The sequence below is a fragment of the Condylura cristata genome, unplaced genomic scaffold, assembly GCF_000260355.1.
Source record: "Condylura cristata isolate star-nosed mole 26May11 unplaced genomic scaffold, ConCri1.0 scaffold00030, whole genome shotgun sequence".
Classification (NCBI taxonomy): Eukaryota; Metazoa; Chordata; class Mammalia; order Eulipotyphla; family Talpidae; genus Condylura; species Condylura cristata.
In genome coordinates, this window is record NW_004567131.1 from 16,668,468 (window position 1) to 16,689,118 (window position 20,651).

The 20,651-nt window shown below is 34.3% G+C and overlaps 1 protein-coding gene across 1 annotated transcript in view; it reads right to left on the reverse strand.

Annotated features, from left to right (window-relative positions):
* Positions 1 to 18,798, reverse strand: part of USP6NL (USP6 N-terminal like) — a 98,383-nt gene extending 79,585 nt beyond the window's left edge. The window contains exon 1 of the mRNA XM_012731415.1: positions 18,717 to 18,798. Coding sequence (XP_012586869.1) covers positions 18,717 to 18,720 — 4 coding nt within the window. The 5' untranslated portion in view covers positions 18,721 to 18,798. The remainder of the gene's footprint in view (positions 1 to 18,716) is intronic.
* Positions 18,799 to 20,651: the final 1,853 nt, after the last annotated feature.

A 20,651-nucleotide genomic window follows, 5' to 3' on the forward strand; every position in this document is an offset into this window, starting at 1 on the left:
ATCATAATTATCATAAAATACTTCTAACTCGGACGATTTCCTTTACAAATCAATTTTTCCAAATTATTTACTAATGTTAATGTTAGTGCAATACTCTGAAATGATATATTCTACATCATCCAAACTCATAATAGAGGTTCAAAGAACCACATTAAAAAGCCTTTTCTTATGGGTCAGTGTTTTATTCATTTCTGCAAAACTGTGCTTTCCTAAAGGAAATTATCATTATTAAAATTTAGCAAAATGTAGTATTTTGCAAAAGGATAAAATAGCACATATTAACAAAATGATTGAGAACACTATTAAAAAGATCTTTAAAAATAAGCTTCTAAGAAAAAATGTATATATAAATTATATCTATAAACTGCTGCTATTTTCCCTAGTCATAGAATTTCTATGAAAAAAAAAATTCTAACCACAAAAGTCACCTTATTATTTATATATACCCTGTCTGTAAGTATGAGCTTTCATATTCATATGGCATTTTTTGTCAAATATGAATTCATTCTTTACATGCCTTTATTATGCATTTTTAAAGACATGAAGATTATGATTATTTCCCTGGGTATGATTCAAGTAACTGTGATTGTCCTGGAAACATATAAATTAGAAGAAACATTCTGATAAAAAAATTCTATCTGTCAAGATCAAACCATAAGAATCTGACATTTCAAACAAATTGGGATTAAATTAACTAATTTATATTGTCCTATGACTATTTATAATAGTAAAAATAGTAAGCTTTTTTGAAAAAGCCTAATTTTTTAAATCCTGCTATTTAGAGATGCCAATGCAGTCTTCTAATTTCAGGAGAGAGGGGAGGAGCAATAAAGTAGAAAACAAATGGCAAATAATTGTAAAGTATCCTAAATAATACTATCACATTGACAAAGAGTTTCTGTTTTCTCAGATGCATTTTCCCTTCAATCATGTTCTTCCATGAAATTAAAATAATGTTTCAGCTCTCCTGTTCTGTAAATGGCTGGCTATATGCATGTCTATATGTTTTCATGTCATCATCCTAAATTATTTTACATAGAATTTAAGGAATCTCATAAGCTCTAAACACTGATCATATCACGTTAAAGAAAAAGCTTCAAAATAACCTGTATTTTATATCAACTCAGATATGTTTACACTACTCAAATGACATGAAGACAAAAGGTCACAATAATATCTTATATATGAAAAAGTTGATATAAAACTGACTTACCTTAAACCACTGATTAAATTGGCAATACTACCAGTATACTATAGTTCATGGACTTATTTTTTAAATCAAATTCTAGTTGTCATTTTAGAGAGCTACTGTTTCAAATGTTTAAAAAGCAAAATGCAAAAGTATTTCTTCAAAGACTATCTACATTAGCTTATCTTAAGATATGTAAGTCAGACATACAATTAAAAAGATGCTGAAAATGTATTTCAGCATATCCCAAACTGACACAGGCTATAAGTATAGGACTGTTTTAAGTATAAACAAAATCGTTAAGCATATAATCATATACATAATAAAAGTAATTAACTAAAAAAGGCAATAAAATCTACCATTCATCAGTAAGATTCACATCTACAATTATTACTTCAGTTATGCAAATTCTGCCTTGCAATAGACAGAATCCTAGCTTGTTCCCTGATTTCTGCCATGATCATTTATAATTTTAAATTAAAAGAGGATTATATAATTTATTCTTCTACCTCCAAATATATGATACTTTTAAAAGAATCTTCATAATGTGAAAAATACTGTGGCAGCAGATGTTATAACCTGTCCTTACTCTTCATAAATATAAAATGATATGCTTCTAATTTGTGGTTTAAATAATGTAATGAGGCATATTAACAATTATATATTAGCTGAACCCTTCCAGATACCATAATATATCATAGTAAAAGCTTCATGATAACCCAAAACTGCTTTCCTTTTTATCTGTTCTTTCAGTTGATATTAATAAAAAAAAAAAATCTCTAACGTCCTCAGGTACTCCTATTGTTCATTCTGATGATGTCCCTACCTTCCTTCAGTGTCGCTGCTTTTTGCCTTGATGGTGTCACCAGCTCCTTTACAATCTGCAAGACTTGAATCATTGCTAGTTAACAAGCCAAAGACTCCAGCTGCTTCCTCGAGAAATCCAACAGGTTTCATCCCTTAGAGCTCATTTAATTTCTGCTTTCAGGAAGCTAAAGCACCAACACAGTTCAACTTGAGTTTTAAATGCTTTGCTTAGTTGTCCATGGCGGTTGTGAAGCAGTTAATAAGAAACAATGAAAAGGATAGGCTGTATCTTCTCAAAGTCATGGATTCAAAGTGGTTTCAGCACATGTGAAACCACCATTCTCAAAGTTCAAAATGTATCACTTTGCAAATCATTAGTTATAAACAAAACAAAGCACAGTGAAAACATTTTCTCGTAAGTCACAAGCAGAAAAATGAAGAGCTATGCTATAAATTCTCATATAGTCGATCACAGATGCTATGTGCAAGTTTTAAAACACACAACAGCTAACTAAAATACACTTAATACTTTTTTTCCAATTTCTCAAAAACTTCATACTTTGAAATACAGAAAACAGAAATTTCATAGGACAAAAATAAAAATTTATCTTCCTAACTCCAACTCCTAGATCTACATAAAAGCTATAGCATCTCAAAAAATATTCTGTAATTTCTTGCCTTGGGCAAAAACACACATACACCCTAATATCCCAGTACACCTAAATTAAACTTACCCCACTACAAAGTTCCCAACAGAAATTGTAAATTCATTGGTCTCACCACCAGAGGCATGGGTCAGAGAATTTCAAATCAACTGTAGCCACTGTCTGCCATATTATTTATAACCCCGAGGTTATAACAACTCTTAATTAATATTTAATATGTAATATGTATAACATAGCAGCCCTTTTCAAAGTAAACCTACAGAGTTAACTAAAAGAGATAAAAAAATATCCTCCCTGCTCATAGCAGCACTATTTGCAGTAGCTCATAGGGGGATAAAATGGTTAAAAAAGAGAGAGAAAGAGATTATCTATTATAATGGAAATTCACTCATTTAAAAATAAATAAATAAATAAAGATGAAGGCTAGTCACTTACCACATGAACAAACTGGGAGGTAAAGGTACCCTAATCAAATCACCCCATGATTTTCAGAACTGGTTTTCTCAAGACCTACTCTGATAGAAGAATTATTTTGAGCTAAGAGCAATGAAGCCTTTTGAAGCTGAGGAGAAGCTGCTGTTCTAACTGAAATCCTTCACCTTTCCTAATCCAAGAAGAATCAGCTTTTGCACTGTTACTAATTAAGAAGCAGTCATTGTTCCTTCCCCCTTTTATGACCTACAAGAAAGTAGTCTGGGTGTGTCATCCAGTTGCAGGTTTATCCTAAAACATGTCATCTATCTGAGAATCTCAGAGAAAAGATGAAGTCATTTCCCCTCCTTTTCCTATGGAAGAATGAAGTTACCCCTTCCCTCTCTGGAAGGGAGACACAGGCTCCTCAACAGTGAATTAATGTCCACTTCTCCCTAACCAGTGATGGGATCTGCATAATCATTGAAGCTCCCCTGTACATATTTTGGTTAAATGTTATATTTCCTATTGTGATTCTCTACCAGTAATTTGTTCTCCTTCCTATACTGCCAACTATTCTGTCCTATTTTTTCCTTCTCATCTACTATTTTGGTATTTTCAATGTATCATAAAAAATGGATCCCTTCCTAAGCAAAGATAATCTTCTTACCTTCACACAGTTAAAAGCTTATTTATTATTTTCCAATTTTTCAACTGAGGTACAAGTGAAAAAAAACAAGAAGTAAAATACAAGGTTTAAAACTCAAATGTTCCTGCTTTCTCTGACACCCAACCTCTTCAGTAGGAATGCATCATTTTAAAATTCAGGGTGAAATTTTCCGCTCTTCAAAGAAGAGGTGCTATAACATGTGCATATATATATATATTCACCCATAATGTATTCTCCATATGGGTGTTAATTTAAGACATCAGTGATATAGATCCAAGATAGTGAAAAAATATTTGCACATGGAGGACAAAACAGGGCAATTATTCCAACTACCTATTATTTTTAAATTGCTTGTCTGTACTTGTAAACGAAATCAAAGTAACAACAGAGTTGGGTCAAAGACCAACTTTTTTTTTTTTTTTTTTTTTTTGTACATGCAGAACTGGGGTACAGGCCAGAGGCTCAGGGGCGGTGAAAGGCTTCACCAGAGACAGAGCGGGGAGCAGAACAGGCAGATCGATGAAGTACACTGCTGAGGGGAGCAGCGGGCGGGTCAGGAGAGGTCTGCCACGCCATGTGGTCTCCTCCCGGACAGGAATCGAACTCATGCGGAAGTGGCTTTAGCTTCTCAGTGCTGTGCTTTAACCCGCTGCGCCACCAGGGAGGGCCCTAAAGACCAACTTTTAAATCTCAAATCAAACCATACTCTTTAAAGAATCCCTTTGAAGATCTGATATGGACAAATCAAGATATCAATCAGAAGACCCAATTCTTTCCATCCACTGCTCCCTTTCTTTCTTTGGGTAGTATGAACATGAAGTGGCAGTGAAGTTATCTCCTGTATTTTCCTGTTCTTTGCATTTCCAGCTCCTGGGAATTATTACCACTCTTCTGGAGCAAAATGATGTTTCAGAAGGTAGTTTCTGGTAGTTTTGCTCTCTCCCAAAATTCTTTTCTTCCCATGCAAATATAAGGGATACACAGGATACAGGACATTCTCCTCTTAGTCACTTCAATCTTCCATATTTGATCAGTAAAGAACATCTATACTCATATTGCCATGAATTTTAAATTACCATCATCCCCTATATGTCACTGATAACTGGTATTGTTTTAAAAATGAAAATCATATAGCATTCATTTTGAACACACTAGTTCATTTCTACCAGTCCTTAACTTCTATCAGTCCTTAACTTCTGTAAAGTAACCAATAGCCGTTTCTTGTTTTTTCTCTTCTCACTTTTTAAAACCACACATTGCATCAAAAAAATATTTGAGCACTTACTATAACAGATGTAACTGAAATGTACTCTAAAATGTCAGGATCGGCCCTCCCTGGTGGCGCAGCGGGTTAAAGCACAACACTAAGAAGCTTAAGCCACTTCCCCATGAGTTCGATTCCCGCCTGCCCCCGAGGAGATCCACATGGCGTGGCAGCCTCTCCTGTCCCGCCCGCTGCTCCCCTCAGCAGTGTACTTCGTTGATCTGCCTGTTCTTCTCCCCACTCTGTCTCTGGTGAAGTCTCTCACCCTCCGCATCTCTAGCCTGTACCCCAGTTCTGTATGAATAAATAAATAAATCTTTTAATAAAAAAAATGGATCATGAAGAACAAAGAAAGAGTAAGGAACTATTACAGAAAAGAGGAGTGTAAAGAAAGCATCGGTATAATTAAAAATAAATATCCAGGAAAGACTGGACCAAAAGTGGGTGAGAAAAATATAAGACATCTGGGGAGAATTGTTAAAAAACTTGAACTTGGGGCCCTCCCTGGTGGCGCAGCGGGTTAAAGCACAGCACTGAGAATCTAAAGCCGCTTCCGCATGAGTTCGATTCCCGCCTGCCCCGGAGGAGACCACATGGCGTGGCAGACCTCTCCTGACCCGCCCGCTGCTCCCCTCAGCAGTGTACTTCGTTGATCTGCCTGTTCTGTTCCCACTCTGTCTCTGGTGAAGCCTCTCGCCGCCCCTGAGCCTCTGGCCTGTACCCCAGTTCTGTATGCACAAATAAATAAATCTTTAAAAAAAAAAAAAATGACATAAAAAAAAAACTTGAATTTGATCAATATATTATCAGTGTTAATTTTCTGACTGTGATTATTAATAGTTATGCTAAAGAGCAGCCTACACTTTGGGATATACACCCTGAAGAATTTAGGGGCAAGAACTTCAATTTATTTGCTAATGGGTCAGGGCAAATATATGTTAATATATAATGAGAAGTAAATATAGCAACATGTTAACATTTGGAAATCCAGGCAGAAGAATATATGAGAATTATTGTTGTTAATGCTGTAACATTTTACTATGTCTCAAATTACTTCAAAATAAAAGGTTCAATCCTAACTACATATGTATATACATATATACATATACATATAAAGGATATATATGTTAATGTGCACACGTTTAAGTCATATAAAATGATGTTAAAGGATGAGGTAAAAATGTAAAGTGCACATATAACATAAATTTCAGTTAACTGTATATATGTATGGATGCAGTCTCATATTTATGTGTGTGTACACATATACATACGTCTTCATTTATTTCCTTCACTCTGTAAAGCATTCTGAAAAGCACATTTTAAAGGTAGACATACTTCTGTGGTTACTCTGGCAGGGAGAGTCTTAAAATAACTAATTTCAGATTCTTACAGCAGGGGCCCTTCACTCCTCTTTACAACAATCTCCTTCCCCCCATTATATATCTTAATATGTGGGGTTCCAAGCAGCAAATATGTGGGAGAAAGGGACAAAGATATTCAACAATTCCTTCAACAAAGCACAAGTAACATTAGCACATTTCTACTCATTAAAAAAGGTTCTGTCTTTGTTTTGTACATTGTATGGGCTTTGACAAATATATAAGGACAGGTCTACTTTAACAGTCACATACAAAGTAGTTTCACAGTTTTGAAAGTTTCCTGTGTTCCCATCTATTCATCTTCTCTCCATTTCCATACTAATATTTTATTAGTATATTAATATTAATAATTAATGAATTGTTAATCATTAATTAATTAGTATATTACTAATTTTATTAGTATATTAATAAAGATTATTAGTATACTAATGTTTTATTAGTATATCAATATTAATAATTAATGAATCAGTAATTATTAATTAGCATATTACTAATTTTATTAATATATTGATAAAATATTAGTATGGAAATGGAGAGAAGATGAATAGATGGGAACACAGGAAACTTTCAAAACTGTGAAACTACTTTGTATGTGACTGTTAAAGTAGACCTGTCCTTATACATTTGTCAAAGCCCATACAATGTACAAAACAAAGACAGAACCTTAAGGTAAACTACAGACTTCCATGAACAATGCATCAACACTGACTCACCAACTACAATAAATGAACCACACAATGCATGACATCAATATAAGGGAAACTGGGAAGGTAAGTAGTAGTGTAAGGGAACTCTTGGTATTCTGTGCTCAATTTTTCTATGAACTGAAAACTATTCTAAAAAATAAAATTTTTTGTAATGACAAAGGAAATTCTCATTAATATATGTTAAGTGTGAATCCTGGTATTCAGACCACCCAAAATAATATAAAAATAAATCCAAAAGGTATTGAGTTTAACTGGAAAGAGTGCTTAAAACAAAAAGATTAATTCCTACATATGTGAGACCCAATGTGGCTTCACAGAGCTGCCCTTGCAACAGACTTCCTGTAACAGCTGGGAGCCAGCTCCTTTTATAACAGAAAGATTTTACCTCAACCTTGTTTCCTACATTTATAATTTTGTTACACATGACCTCCCCAAAACCACTACCTGTTAGCTAACCCACCCCAAAACAATGATTTAATCTTTCCTATCACTTCCAAATAGCGTGCTGGAGAGTGGAACGTGAAGGTGAATGGCTGTATGAGAACAAAGATGGGACAACAGAGAAAGGAATGCAACAGGCTGGAAATACACATATGCTACTGTCTAGCTGTTTGGAGATTCCAAAATATGCCATTCTCCTTTCTCCAAATGAAAAATACAAGTAAAAATTCAACTTTCTGTCACTGATTTTATAAAAAGAAGGTAAATAAGCAATATTACTGGTTCCTTTGGAATTGATAGTTTTCATATGTTAAAATATTTCATTTACATCTTTTTAGTACACTAAACACAGGTACAGATATTTGCACTGTGTTCTGTTCACAAAAGTTTTTGCTCATGTGAGTAACAACGCAGCAATTTTATTTTGTTTTTATTTTATTCTTGGCAATAATTCAGATTTTTTTTTCTACCACTTTTTTGGTTTTCCTGGAAACATATTTTAGAATTAAACTGTCATTTTTTTTTCAAAACATGTAGATAAAAGAAAAGGGAAAAAAATGTGAGAGGTCACACTTCTTGTACCAAAAATAATCTAAATATTTAAGATGTCAGAGGGACTACAAATAGAAAAAGACTATTAAAGTTTAGCTTTAAAACCATTTCTGACTCATTCCTCTTGGGCTAATAAATCAGTTAGTTTACATCACTTAAGTTTTTAGTAGAATTACTTTGATATAGAATTTTAAAAACTAATCTATACAAACCCCTCAACATAAAATACAATCTTAAGTTACTTATAAAAATAAATGCTGTTACCTCTTTCTATACCTAAAATCTTTAATATTTATTTCCTTCACAAATAATATTCAGCTATTTTCTCTGTGTTCCTAATAACTCATCCTGGTAATTTTAAAATTGACACTATGAAAATCTAATCAGCTACATAAGGTTTTCTCAGAGAAAAAAAGTAAAATACAACAAAATATGAAAATAAAACATGCTGTGATTGTAGGATGTGAAAAGATCAACAAAACAGTGTTTATGGATGTCTTTTTTTTACATATTTTCAAAGCATACTTGAAAGGAATTGCTTATGAACCACAGTGCTTGAATTAATGTAACTAGTAACTCTTAATAACTAGTATTCAAAAATATTTTAGCAAAGGGCAGTGGAAGCTGTCATAAATATGTGCAAAATATGCTTCAAAACACAAGAAATAAAAATACAGTATCCCAATATATCTTCCCAACATCTAATAAGCCTTAAGTATACTACATTTTAAAGACAAAGGAAATCTTGTTCATCTATTTAAAAAATGTACTTAAAATGTCATGTGGGTATTTGGTAGGTACAATGCTAGCTGTTGGCATTAGAAAAGTAATCAACTTCCTTCCATTCCAACAAAGGAAACTGGTATTAAACACACTGAAATTCTAACTGCTGGATTACAATTGAGATGACTCCTACAAGTAAATACAAGATAACAGGGGACTGTGTCCTGAAATGGAAAAATTGTGTGAATTGAAGGCCTTCCATAATATAAATGAAGATAATTCCAATTTCCAAATGGCCACATTTTAAACTTAGAAAGGAAAAGTCCCTTTGTATAAAAATGACCTCTCTCCTGGCTTTCAAAGTCATATGCAGGTGAACACATAAAAATAGAAGGGAAAGAAACTTTATGGTCATAGTAAGGAAATTTAAGTATGACTTCATTTTCCAAACCAAGAATTCAAAGAAAACACTGCATCTAGGCAATCTGATCTATTTTAACAAAGCTAACAAATAACACTATTAGTTTTTTATTTTTTTAAAGATGTATTTCTTTATGCATACAGAACCTGGGTACAGGCCAGAGGAGCAGGGGCAGTAAGAGGATGCACCAGAGCCAGAACTGGGAGCAGAACAGGCCCATCTACGAAGTACGCTGCTGAGGGGAAAAGCGGATGAGACATGAGGTCTGCCACCATGTGAGTCACCTCCCTGGCCAGGGATTGAACTGGCGCTGAAGCAGCTATGGCCATCTTCTCAGTGCTAGGCCTTATCCCTTTCACAACCAGGGAGGGCCCCAAGTTTTTTGTAAAATTCATACTATAAAAATCTTAAAGCATCTAAGCCCATCTTCACCCATTAGAAGAAATCATAAATCAATATTATATCACATTTTAGAACAAATGTTCATATATACATAAATGTTAATACATTTACCACATAAATATTAAAGCCATTGGTATTTCCATAGAATTCACAAAAGTGCTTGTGCATATAAACACAGAAATCCAGCTAACTTTGTAACAATAAAGCAGATCCTCAAAAAAGTAAGCATTATTGAATGATCCAATACAAACACTTTGGGTCTATACTTAAAAGAACTGAAAGCAGGAACCAAAGAGATATCTGTATACCTATGTTCATGGCAGCATTACTCACAGGGGCCAAAACGTTGGCAGCTACCAGCATGCCCATAAATGATGAATGGATAAACACATGTGGTGTGGGTGTGTATACATACATATAAATGCCGTAACAGTAGCAAGCAGCTTTAAAAAAGAAAAAAGTTGTGACACATGCTCTGATAAACTCTGAAGACATTATATGAAGTAAAATAAGTCAGTCACTAAAAGACAAGCATTATGACACCACTATTTGAGATACCTAGAGTAGTCAAATTCAGAAAAAGAAACAATAGTGTTTGGCAGGGGCTGGGGAGAAGAGGTAGGGGGAATTACTTAATGAATGTTTTAGTTTTACAAGATAAAAATAGTTCTAGAAATTGTACAACAATCTGAATGTACTTAACATGATTGAATTGTACAGTTTAAAATTGTTAAGTTTGCAAAGTGGCAAAATTTATGCATATTTACCACAATTTTTTTAAAAGGTTATCATGTCTAAAAATCAAATATATGCAACTAACAGCAACTCTATAAAGTAATTCTGAATCTAATAAGCTAGGCACAGTGCAACTTAAAATCTTCCTGCGACAACTACCAGAGTACCTCTAAATACTAGTCTTTTGAAACAGAATGGCAGAGACAAAAGTACTTCAATACTATAAATCTGGCCTGAGGAACTAATTCTAAAATCTTTAAAAGACAAATTCACTGTTCTATTCATGCAAACTTTTTTTTAATTGAACCATTATAAATCAAATACAAGAGAAAGGATTACATAAATAATGATGCATTGTTGTCTCTAAGGACTATGATTAATTCTTAAATTATGAAAAAATATTTACAAAAATATGGTATCAGTCCAAACACAATTCAGTGTAAAATATCCAAATATAAAATTACATGTATTCTATGATTCAATTATATAAAAATATGTACTTTCTGGATATTACCATACACTCATATGCAACAAAAATATAGTAAGATTACCAGTGAGTTTTTTTTCCCATTTCCCAAATATTTTTATTTTAATGTTAGGTTTATACTTTAAAAACAACAGGAAACTGGGAAGGATGCAGAAAGTAGATTAGTTCAGATGTGATTAGATAACAGAGACAACAGTGAGGTATTTACCTAAATTTACAAACTTACTCTCCAACCACCTACTTCTACCAAAACTGAATTTTCTTTAATTTCTTAATCTTAATGTCAAAATCTCATCTCCAGGTCTTCACTCAATTGGAGGAGCCCTCTACCTAGAACCTCCCCCCTCTTTCTCTTCCCTTAGCAAAGCCTCAGTTGGAATATGATTTCCTATAGGTAGTCTTCCCGCATTTCCTCTTTCTTCCTAAAACTGTGCTACTTGTGCAATGTATGCTTTCCACAGTCTTATGATCTCTGAGGTCCTGGGCCATATTTGCCTTGTTCATGTCTGTATCTCCAGGATTGCACACAAGGTATAATAAGTATCTATTAATAGTAAAACAAAAACATTACTAGTTATCAAAATTACATATTCTCTTCTTAAAATTTTATTTTTATATCAGACTCAAAGACCTTGATACTTAAAATCATTTAAGAAATTAATTTATATTATCATGTATCTCAAAGTTTCTAAACAGAGTGTCTAAAAAGATTTGATCTCCTATAGTTTGGAATAGTCCAAGCTAATATTCTAACTTCCACTACACTTTGCAATTATTAAACGTTAAAGAGTCATAACTACAGAGTGATATGCTGACATCACATTATTAAAATCTAATATAGCCATAAATCTCTAAGCCTAATAAGATTCAGAGTCTTGATATGTTCATTTACTCTATTTTTACCGGAAAATTTATGAAGACAAAGGGGCATCAAATAATGAGAAAGGTTAACTTTTAGTGAAGCAATCTCAATTTATATATGAAAAACTCCAACTGGCTTATTGTCATAAAATAATCAATTTCAATAGTGCTGTAATTCATACCTTCATAGTATGTTAAACAGCGTCTTGAAATTTTACCAACATAATTAAAAACTTGATTTATGCAAAAAGAAATTTCTCTTGATAATAACCAAACATCCCCTTCAAGGTCATCTCATATTTTAGAATATTCCACTGCCATTGTTTTCCAAGTCTTTATAATTTAAGAGCAAAACAGAAACCAGAAAACAAAACAGTAAATCCTGCTCTTATACAGATTCAATTCCTAGCTCAACTGAAGAAGAAATTGAGCTAATTTTTGTTAAAGAACAAAAAAAGGAAGAAATCTAGAGAAAACACTTTCTCTTCAAGACAGGTTTCCTAACAAAATGCCCTCAAATCAGTCCTAAATGTTCTGACATACTCCACTAGAACCCTGAGGCAACTCTAAACCAGGCACACTCTATAAAGTGAACTGATGAGCATTCTTTAAAATGACCGATATCAAGAAAAATAAAGAACACTTGAGGAACTAAAAGATTTGACAACTATTTGCAACGGGTGAGTAAAAACTCATTTTCCTGGGCCAGAGGGCAAAACTGATCTACTAAAGGATAGGTGGGGGAAACTGTCAATAAAGGAATAAGGATTGTAGATTAAATAAACACATTTATTGAATACTTTATTATTGAATACTTTATTATATAAGAGAATATCCTTGTTCTTCAGAATTACACACTGAAGTACAAAATGCTAAGGTAACATGCAGCCTACTTAATTGAAATGGTTGAAAAATAAGATTACATATTTTCAAATACATTTTCAGAATTAAAAAATTGAGTCTATTGAAAAAAATAAAGTTGGAGTGGCTCAAAAGAAAAAATAGAATTTCTTAATATGAAAAGAAGAATTTCATCTGTTGAGAGCAAGGGGAGGGAAACTGCAGATCTCGACTATTATTTTCTATGAGAATGCAGCTCAGTACTGAGTTCAGAAAAGCATTTATTTTCTGTTAGATTAAAACCCATGATAGCTAACAATTTTACATCACATTTTAGAAGGAAAGAAGCATGACTCCGCTTTATAATACACATAAAACATTAAAGAGTAGAAATAATTGTACTTCATTTGAACGCCAACTTCCTTTTTACAAACTTAACCAAAATGTTTGGGTGGGGTTTTCTCCTGACCTGGCAAAGTTCCCATACATGTAAGTATATATACAGGTACAAGGTTTCCATAAAAGGTCTAAGGCTCATTTTTTTTTTTAAAATACAATGGTGCAGGCCCTCCCTGATGGCGCAGCAGGTTAAAGCACAGCACCAAGAAGCTAAAGACACTTCCACATGAGTTCCATCCCCGCCTGCCCGGGAGGAGACCACATGGCGCGGCAGACCTCTCCTGACCCGCCCGCTGCTCCCCTCAGTGGTGTACTTTGTCGATCTGCCTGTTCTGCTCTCCACTCTGTCACTGGTGAATCCTCTCACCCTCCGCATCTCTGGCCTGTACCCCAGTTCTGTATGAATAAATAAATCTTTAAAAAAAAAATACAATGGTGCGAATGTCTTCATGTGTGATAACCTGTTATGCAACTTGCATGGCAATGGAACAGCATCCCCCCCCAATGCAAAGGAGACTTGATGAAGACTTAGCAGTAATTTAACAGCATTCTTAGCATTCAGAAAACACTTTTTTTATACATAGTATCTAATTTTACCACCAGAAACATTTTTTATAAGAAAGCATAACAATGAAATACACCTTAGTGGTAACAGTCCAACATTCTAAATCAATAACTTAGCATATAAACTATAATTGAAACAACAAATTCAGGCAGGTTTTAAAATCAAATTAAAATTCTATTGTATAACAGTAGTCACAAGTAAACATGTTTGCCGTGTTCTTCTAAGACTGGCAATGCACTAGTTCCTCCTTTCCTAATCCAGAACACTTCACACTTCATCTACATCTACATATACTATAAAGAAGAAAAAAAATTGATAATTATTACCGAAGGAAAATACACAAGACCAAACTATTTTAAGTTTACATAAAAACTTAATGTATATGTAAAAATAAACTGTTATATTATTTTTAAAAAACTTAATATATATGTACATGTTTGTTTTTTTTTGTTTTCAGATTTCCTTTAAGTTATAGTCAAACATATTCCACTTTACTTTGCATTTATTACAACATAACAAGGTCAGTCAATGAAGCAATCACAATACTTTACTATATAATAATAAAACCTTTACTAATGAATACTGTAAATTCCGTTCCTACTCCATTTTTCTAGAATCTAAAACAGGCAACTATGTGTTAAAATGACTCCAATAGGGCCCTCCCTAGTGGTACAAGGAGTTAAAGTGCAGCACTATGAAGCTATCCTCAGCTACTGCATGGGAGCTCAATCCCAGGCTAGAGAGGTGACCCACATGGCACAGCAGATCTCTCCTGTCCCACCCACTGCTCCCCTCAGCAGTGTACTTCAGTCAATCCACCTGTTCTATTTCCCTCTCTCTCTCTCTCTGATGAATTCTCTCATCCCATGAACTTCTTGTATGCATAAATAAATAAAATCTTTTTTAAAAAATGAATCCAACTGCCGTACAATTTAGTATAAATGTATATGAATGTGTACTAGTATCTGATTATGCTCTTTCTACATCCCATTGTCCAAAGCTTAATGTCTGAATCCTCCAAATGTGTAAGCAGGAAAGCAAATTAGTCACAACTCTAGGTTACCCAGGTTACTGCAGCAGAAGTTAATTGAAGGGGGCAAAAAGCACTCTACTACCAACTATCTGCATAATGACCACTATCTTCGATCATGAATAAAATTACATTTATGCCTCAGTGCTTGAAAGTGAGAGCAGAATGTTTTCACTCTATACCCTGCCCTTTCTAGCCAACAGCTTTAAATAAAGGTTATAAAAAATTACTTTTATAATCACCTTATCTAGCTCCAAAAAGAAAAATTATCAAAATAGTATTTCAAATCAATTTTGAAGGAGGATGATAAGAAGCTTAGAAACATCAATCTCATACTTTTGGACAATGAGGAGAAATGGCAACCATCATATAAATGGACAGGCTCAACTTCTCATAATAGATAATAACTATTTGTATTTAATGCAAAAAGTAGTAATATATAGCTGTTTAGACACTATTTAAAAAATAGATGTAAATTATATGTAGATTGATTAGTTAGGAATCATATAATAAATACTAACTACAAGTTGTGCTTTCTACTATACGTCTTTCAATAAATGAGGAACATTAAAAGTCATAAATATAGAGCCCTCCCTGGTGGTGCAACAGGTTAGGACACAGCACTGCAGCCAGTAGCAGCCGGCTTCAGTGTGAGTTCGATCACCAGCCCGGGAGGATTCACATGGTGTGGCAGATCTCTCCTGATCGACACGCTGCCCTGCTCCCCACACTGCCTTTGATGAAGCCTCTAACCACCCTTGCACCTCTGGCTGTACCCCAGTTCTGTATGAATAAATAAATAAATCTTTAAAAATAATCATCATAATGTTTTCATATACACACTCATTGTTTCAGGAGTTAATATAAGTGAGATGGAATTTTTCAAATAAGTACATCAGTTTCTAATAACAAACTTAAGAGCGAAAAAACAAAAACATCAAACTCTTGCTCAGCAAGGTACTTTATTCTCAATCTTACAACTTTTTGTTGTAAGCTTGAAAAAAATGTCAAAACAGACAGATATAAAATAATGCAAACCATCTCCCTAAGATTAACTAAGAATTACTTTTTTGTAGCCAGTGGTGATAGGCATGACAATGAACTAAAAACAAAGGAAATTTCATTTTAAATAGTCGCATTAACACAATGAGCTATCTTAGTTTAAGAAATCGACCTAGTACACTATATGAAAAACAATTTTTGCTGACATTCTTGAGTACCTTACTAGTTCATTGCTGCCATAATTCTGAAAAGTTACAGTGTTTTTCAACTGGGACTGTTACACATTCTTCCTTGCTTCTGCCCACTAAAGCCAGTTAGGTACCCCAATAACTGTAACAACAAAAAAATCTCTATATACTTCCAAATTCACCCACTCCCCATTAAGAATCACTAATTATAGACTCATTTTAAGATGATTCTGTTCAATACAGGCATGCCAGTATTTAAAAGAAGAATGTTATTTAGGAAAACACAAATCTATACACTATTTATTGAGCACCTAACAAGTCCAGGTACAGTGTTTGGAATGAGCTCTATCCCCTCCAGGAGCTGACACATCAGAACAAATAGGTAAGTGAGTTTAACAGTAATATAATTTGACAGCTGCTAAATTGAAGCTGAGTGCCATTGAGAAGCAGTGGGCTGGGCTTCATCACCAAGCAAGTAAAATGGTACAGGGATGACTGAAAGGAACTCTAAGAATTAAGGAACTAAACAGAAACTGGTTTTGTTTTTATTTTAAATCTTAAATGTGAAATAGGCAATTTGAACTATTGTAATACCAATGGTTAAAGCCCCAATGGCATTGTTCAACCTTGACCACTTCTCTTCCTTCACAGCAAGCATATTACAGATAAAAGTCAAAAATAAATCACCAAAATGATAGACCTATGCCCCAAAATATGTTGTTTGACCTCCAGGGGTCAGAAATCTAACAGGGACACAAAGCCAAGCAGGAGCCAGAAGATCTACAGGGCTCTGGACCCCCAAGCAGGAAAAGGCAGCAGGAAATCTGACCCCATGGGGGTGATGATAAATGGAAAGGTTCCATGCAAAGCAAGCTCAGGATCCAGACTCCCTGCTTAAAACCAGGACTGAGATGGCATTCTAACTTGATTATGAAACTAGACCCAAAAAGGCCTGTGCTGACTGTGTTGAAGCTATAGCTTAGGAAGCTGCTGACCTAATGCCAGCTGACTAAGTGACCACATCTGTGACATCCCCAGTGTCACCACTGGCCAGGACTCTGATCCACCAATACAAGACCTAATTCTCTGGGAATTCCAAAGTCAGGCAGAAACACTAGTTGATGTATGTGTGTGTGTGTTTTTTTTTTGGGGGGGGGGAAGGGAGAGAGAAGGGAAAGGAAGTGGAGGGGAGGGGTAAAAAAAAAATAAACTCACATGATGAAAATACCAGTAATGTCAACAACCACAATATAAATTCACTGTACTGCAAAGAACATAACTAAATGATATAAAAAAATTAAAATAACAAAAGATCCACAAAGAGATAAACGACAAGAGAACAAAAAAATTTAATTGTAACGAGCAAAAATGAGAAACAAAGTTTTTAAAACAGGGAAGAATAAAAATCTAAACTGCTGCTTCGTAACAACTCCTCCCTCTGCTCCTGTCCTTACAATTTGGGGGAGAGGAGGCCAGCACTGTACAAGATACCATTAGACGTCAAGATTAGAAGTGAAAGACACACTACAACCAAGATGAAAAAACAAATGAACAAAATGAAGAATGATGTAAAAAAATAAATAAAAATAATTTTTTAAAAAATGAAAGGCACATCCTCTGGCCCTCTCTGGTGGCGCAGCGGGTTAAAGCACTGCACTAAGAAACTAAAGCCACTTCCACATGAGTTTGATCCCCGCCTGCCCGGGAGGAGATCCACATGGCGTGGCAGACCTCTCCTGACCCGCCCGCTGCTCCCCTCAGCAGTGTACTTCATCGATCTGCCTGTTCTGCTCCCCGCTCTGGCTCTGGTGAATCCTCTCACCCTCCGCATCTCTGGCCTGTACCCCAATTCTGTATGAATAAATAAATCTTTAAAAAAAAAAAATGAAAGGCACATCCTCAATAAACTCAATGATGCTAACAGAACATGAAATTACTAAGTAGAAGAAATTTTGAATTTTCAAAAATCTAATCACTTAGTTAAAATGCTAGACACTTCTTAGTTTTCATGAACTCAGTATAACCATCTTCATTGTTAGCACTTTATATTAAATAGATGGCCTCACAAAATTTCATATAAGAGCTGAAATAACAAAAGATGACACGTTCTTAACCTGTATTTAAAATCATCCAGCAACCATTCTTGTTTATTCAAAGTACACTGTCAAAAATACACACTATCAAAAAATCTCAAAAACCAAAGACCACAGCTTACAATAACCTAAGTATTCATTTATCAACTGCTTTATCATTATTTAAATTGGTGATGGAAAAAGCTTGTATTAACTTATATGAATAATATGTAAAAATTACTTAACTCTCTGATACTATACCCCAATAAGGAAATGCTTATTCCACACCAAAGTTTCCACAATAATATATATATATGTACATATATATATATATATATGTACATTTTTAGAGGTACATCAAAATTGTTATAGGATCTCAGTTAGGGTCAAATTCTTCAAGCTCTGAAAGTACCATTAACCCAAAACAGCAAAGACCAGTTCTCATCAGAACAGCAATGATAGAAATATTACACATACTTTCCCCTTAACTGAGAAGATAATATATATATCAAATTTGAAACTCTGTAGGATAGACTTAGTTCTTGATTCTAAAGACAATGAAATATACTTTGCATAAAAATATTAACCCATGTTACTCAATGATTACATTTCATACACTAAAACCTCTTAATTAGGGTAAACTGTAATTCTGCCTCCTCATATAATTAAAGATCTGTTTTCCAATCACTAGTCTACAGAAAAATTCTAGACAATATAACTAAATCTGTCAATAAAGTAAAGACATACATCTAATTTCTTAGAATAAAGCATTCAAAAAGTATGTCCTTGCTTAAAAAGAGAGAAGTGCACAGCATTAGACTGAACTAGATTATTCAATCTCTGATGAAATAATTCCAACTGTAAACACACTTAAGATTTCTGAAGTAAAAAAAGAAGCACACTTACTCATGACTGGAAATGTCTCTGTATGTTGTCCCAATCAGGTATCAAACCAAAATCTGCTGTCCAAAGCTTCTCAGAGGAATACATTTCCTAGCCAGAAAACAAAAAAAGGAAAAGCCATGTTTTCTAAAAGTCAGAAAATTAAATTATGTTTTCTAAAAGGAAATGAAGAAAGTAATTTAGTTTCAAAGTTTTTCTATTTGTAAAAGAAGTTGTCTTCATCTAAATATAAAAGATTATCAATCAATCTTTAGACCATCATGACATACATTTTCCTTTCTCTGTAACAAGTTACCTCAAAAGTAAATAACACATATAAATTACCACACAGAAACATATTTGTCTTTAGTTAGTAAAAACATATTTCACCCCCGATTCCCTCATAAAAAATCATAGGAAAAAAAGCACTCCATCACATCTGCTCAGTATATTTCAACTGCACATAAATGATTAAGGACCACCATCAAATAAGGATCTCCAAAGTTGTTGTTTATATAATGGAAGGAGTCTATATACAAGTATATGGGTTCATTGTGAAAAATGAATGGAATCTGAAAGAAAAAAGAGAAGTTCTCTTTGTATAAAATAAAATATTATGTTAGTGTAAATGCAAACAACCCTCCGCTAAGATTACCATTACAAATCAATACTAACACTATATTTGAACAGAGTCTTAGATGCACAAATGCCTCCCCAAATCTAGTATCAGATTAAGATCAGATTCAAGACAAAATTTACACTAGTACTACCTCATGCAGAGCCTTCATGGATTGGTGGATTCCTTTTTACAAACACAAAAAATAGTATTTATTTTCTAGAACAATTAAGAATACAGCATGATGCTAAGGACCTCTACTTCTAAAACAGGTTAACGTAATATCTTTTCAAGAAATCTTGTGCCCCCTCTATCTATTTTTTCCTCATGTCACATAATATACACAACAAGCATAAATTTACAAAATTAAAAAAGACCGCATCAGCATCTGTATGCCCAACACAGCTCACATGCTACAATTAGCAGTGGCACATAATCACAGTGCTGCCACATAATCACCTGATCCCCAGCCCACATGCTTTATCTTTGCAGTAGATACTATTAAATGATTTTCATTTCCAGATAACCTACTTATCCCAAAGTAAATGAGAAGTTGTACTGAAAATCTAGTATCACGTAATTCATGATGTCAGATTTAGAATACATCATGAGAGTTCTCACACTTTCTGGAAGGCATTTCACTAAGTTTATTATATTTGTTTTCCATTCTAGGAAACTATGAGGTTGAACATGATGATCACTAGAGATGTTAGCAAAGTTCAATTCCATATTACAAATATATTAATTGTCCACAGATGATCCAATAGTTCATTTATTCTTAATAGAGATCTAATCTCCAACACAGAGGCTTTTCTCTTTGTGCAAATTTATATCAAAGCTAGTTATCTTAAATTTAAAATGTCAAAATGCCAGCTTTAAAACACTCTGTACTAAGCAATGTGCCCCTGCTGCCCATAATCAAAAACTGCCAAATCATTATGTATTTAAGAATTGAAGTCCCAGGCCCTCCCTGGTGGCGCCATGGGTTAGGAGGCAGCACTGCAAGTTAGCCGCAGCCACTCCAATGCAAGTTCGATACCAGGCCCTGGAGGTGATCCACATGGTACGGCAGACCTCTCCTGTCTCGCCCACTGCTCCCCTCAGAACCCTTCTTCTGCATGCATAAATAAATAAATCTTTTTTTTTTTTTTAAAGATTTATTTGTAGAACGGGGGTACAGACCAGAGGCTCAGGGGCAGTGAGAGGCTTCACTAGAGACAGAGTGGGGAGCAGAACAGGCAGATCGACGAAGTACACTGCTGAGGGGAGCAGCGGGCGGGTCAGGAGAGGTCTGCCACGCCATGTGGTCACCTCCGGGGCAGGTGGGAATCGAACTCATGCGG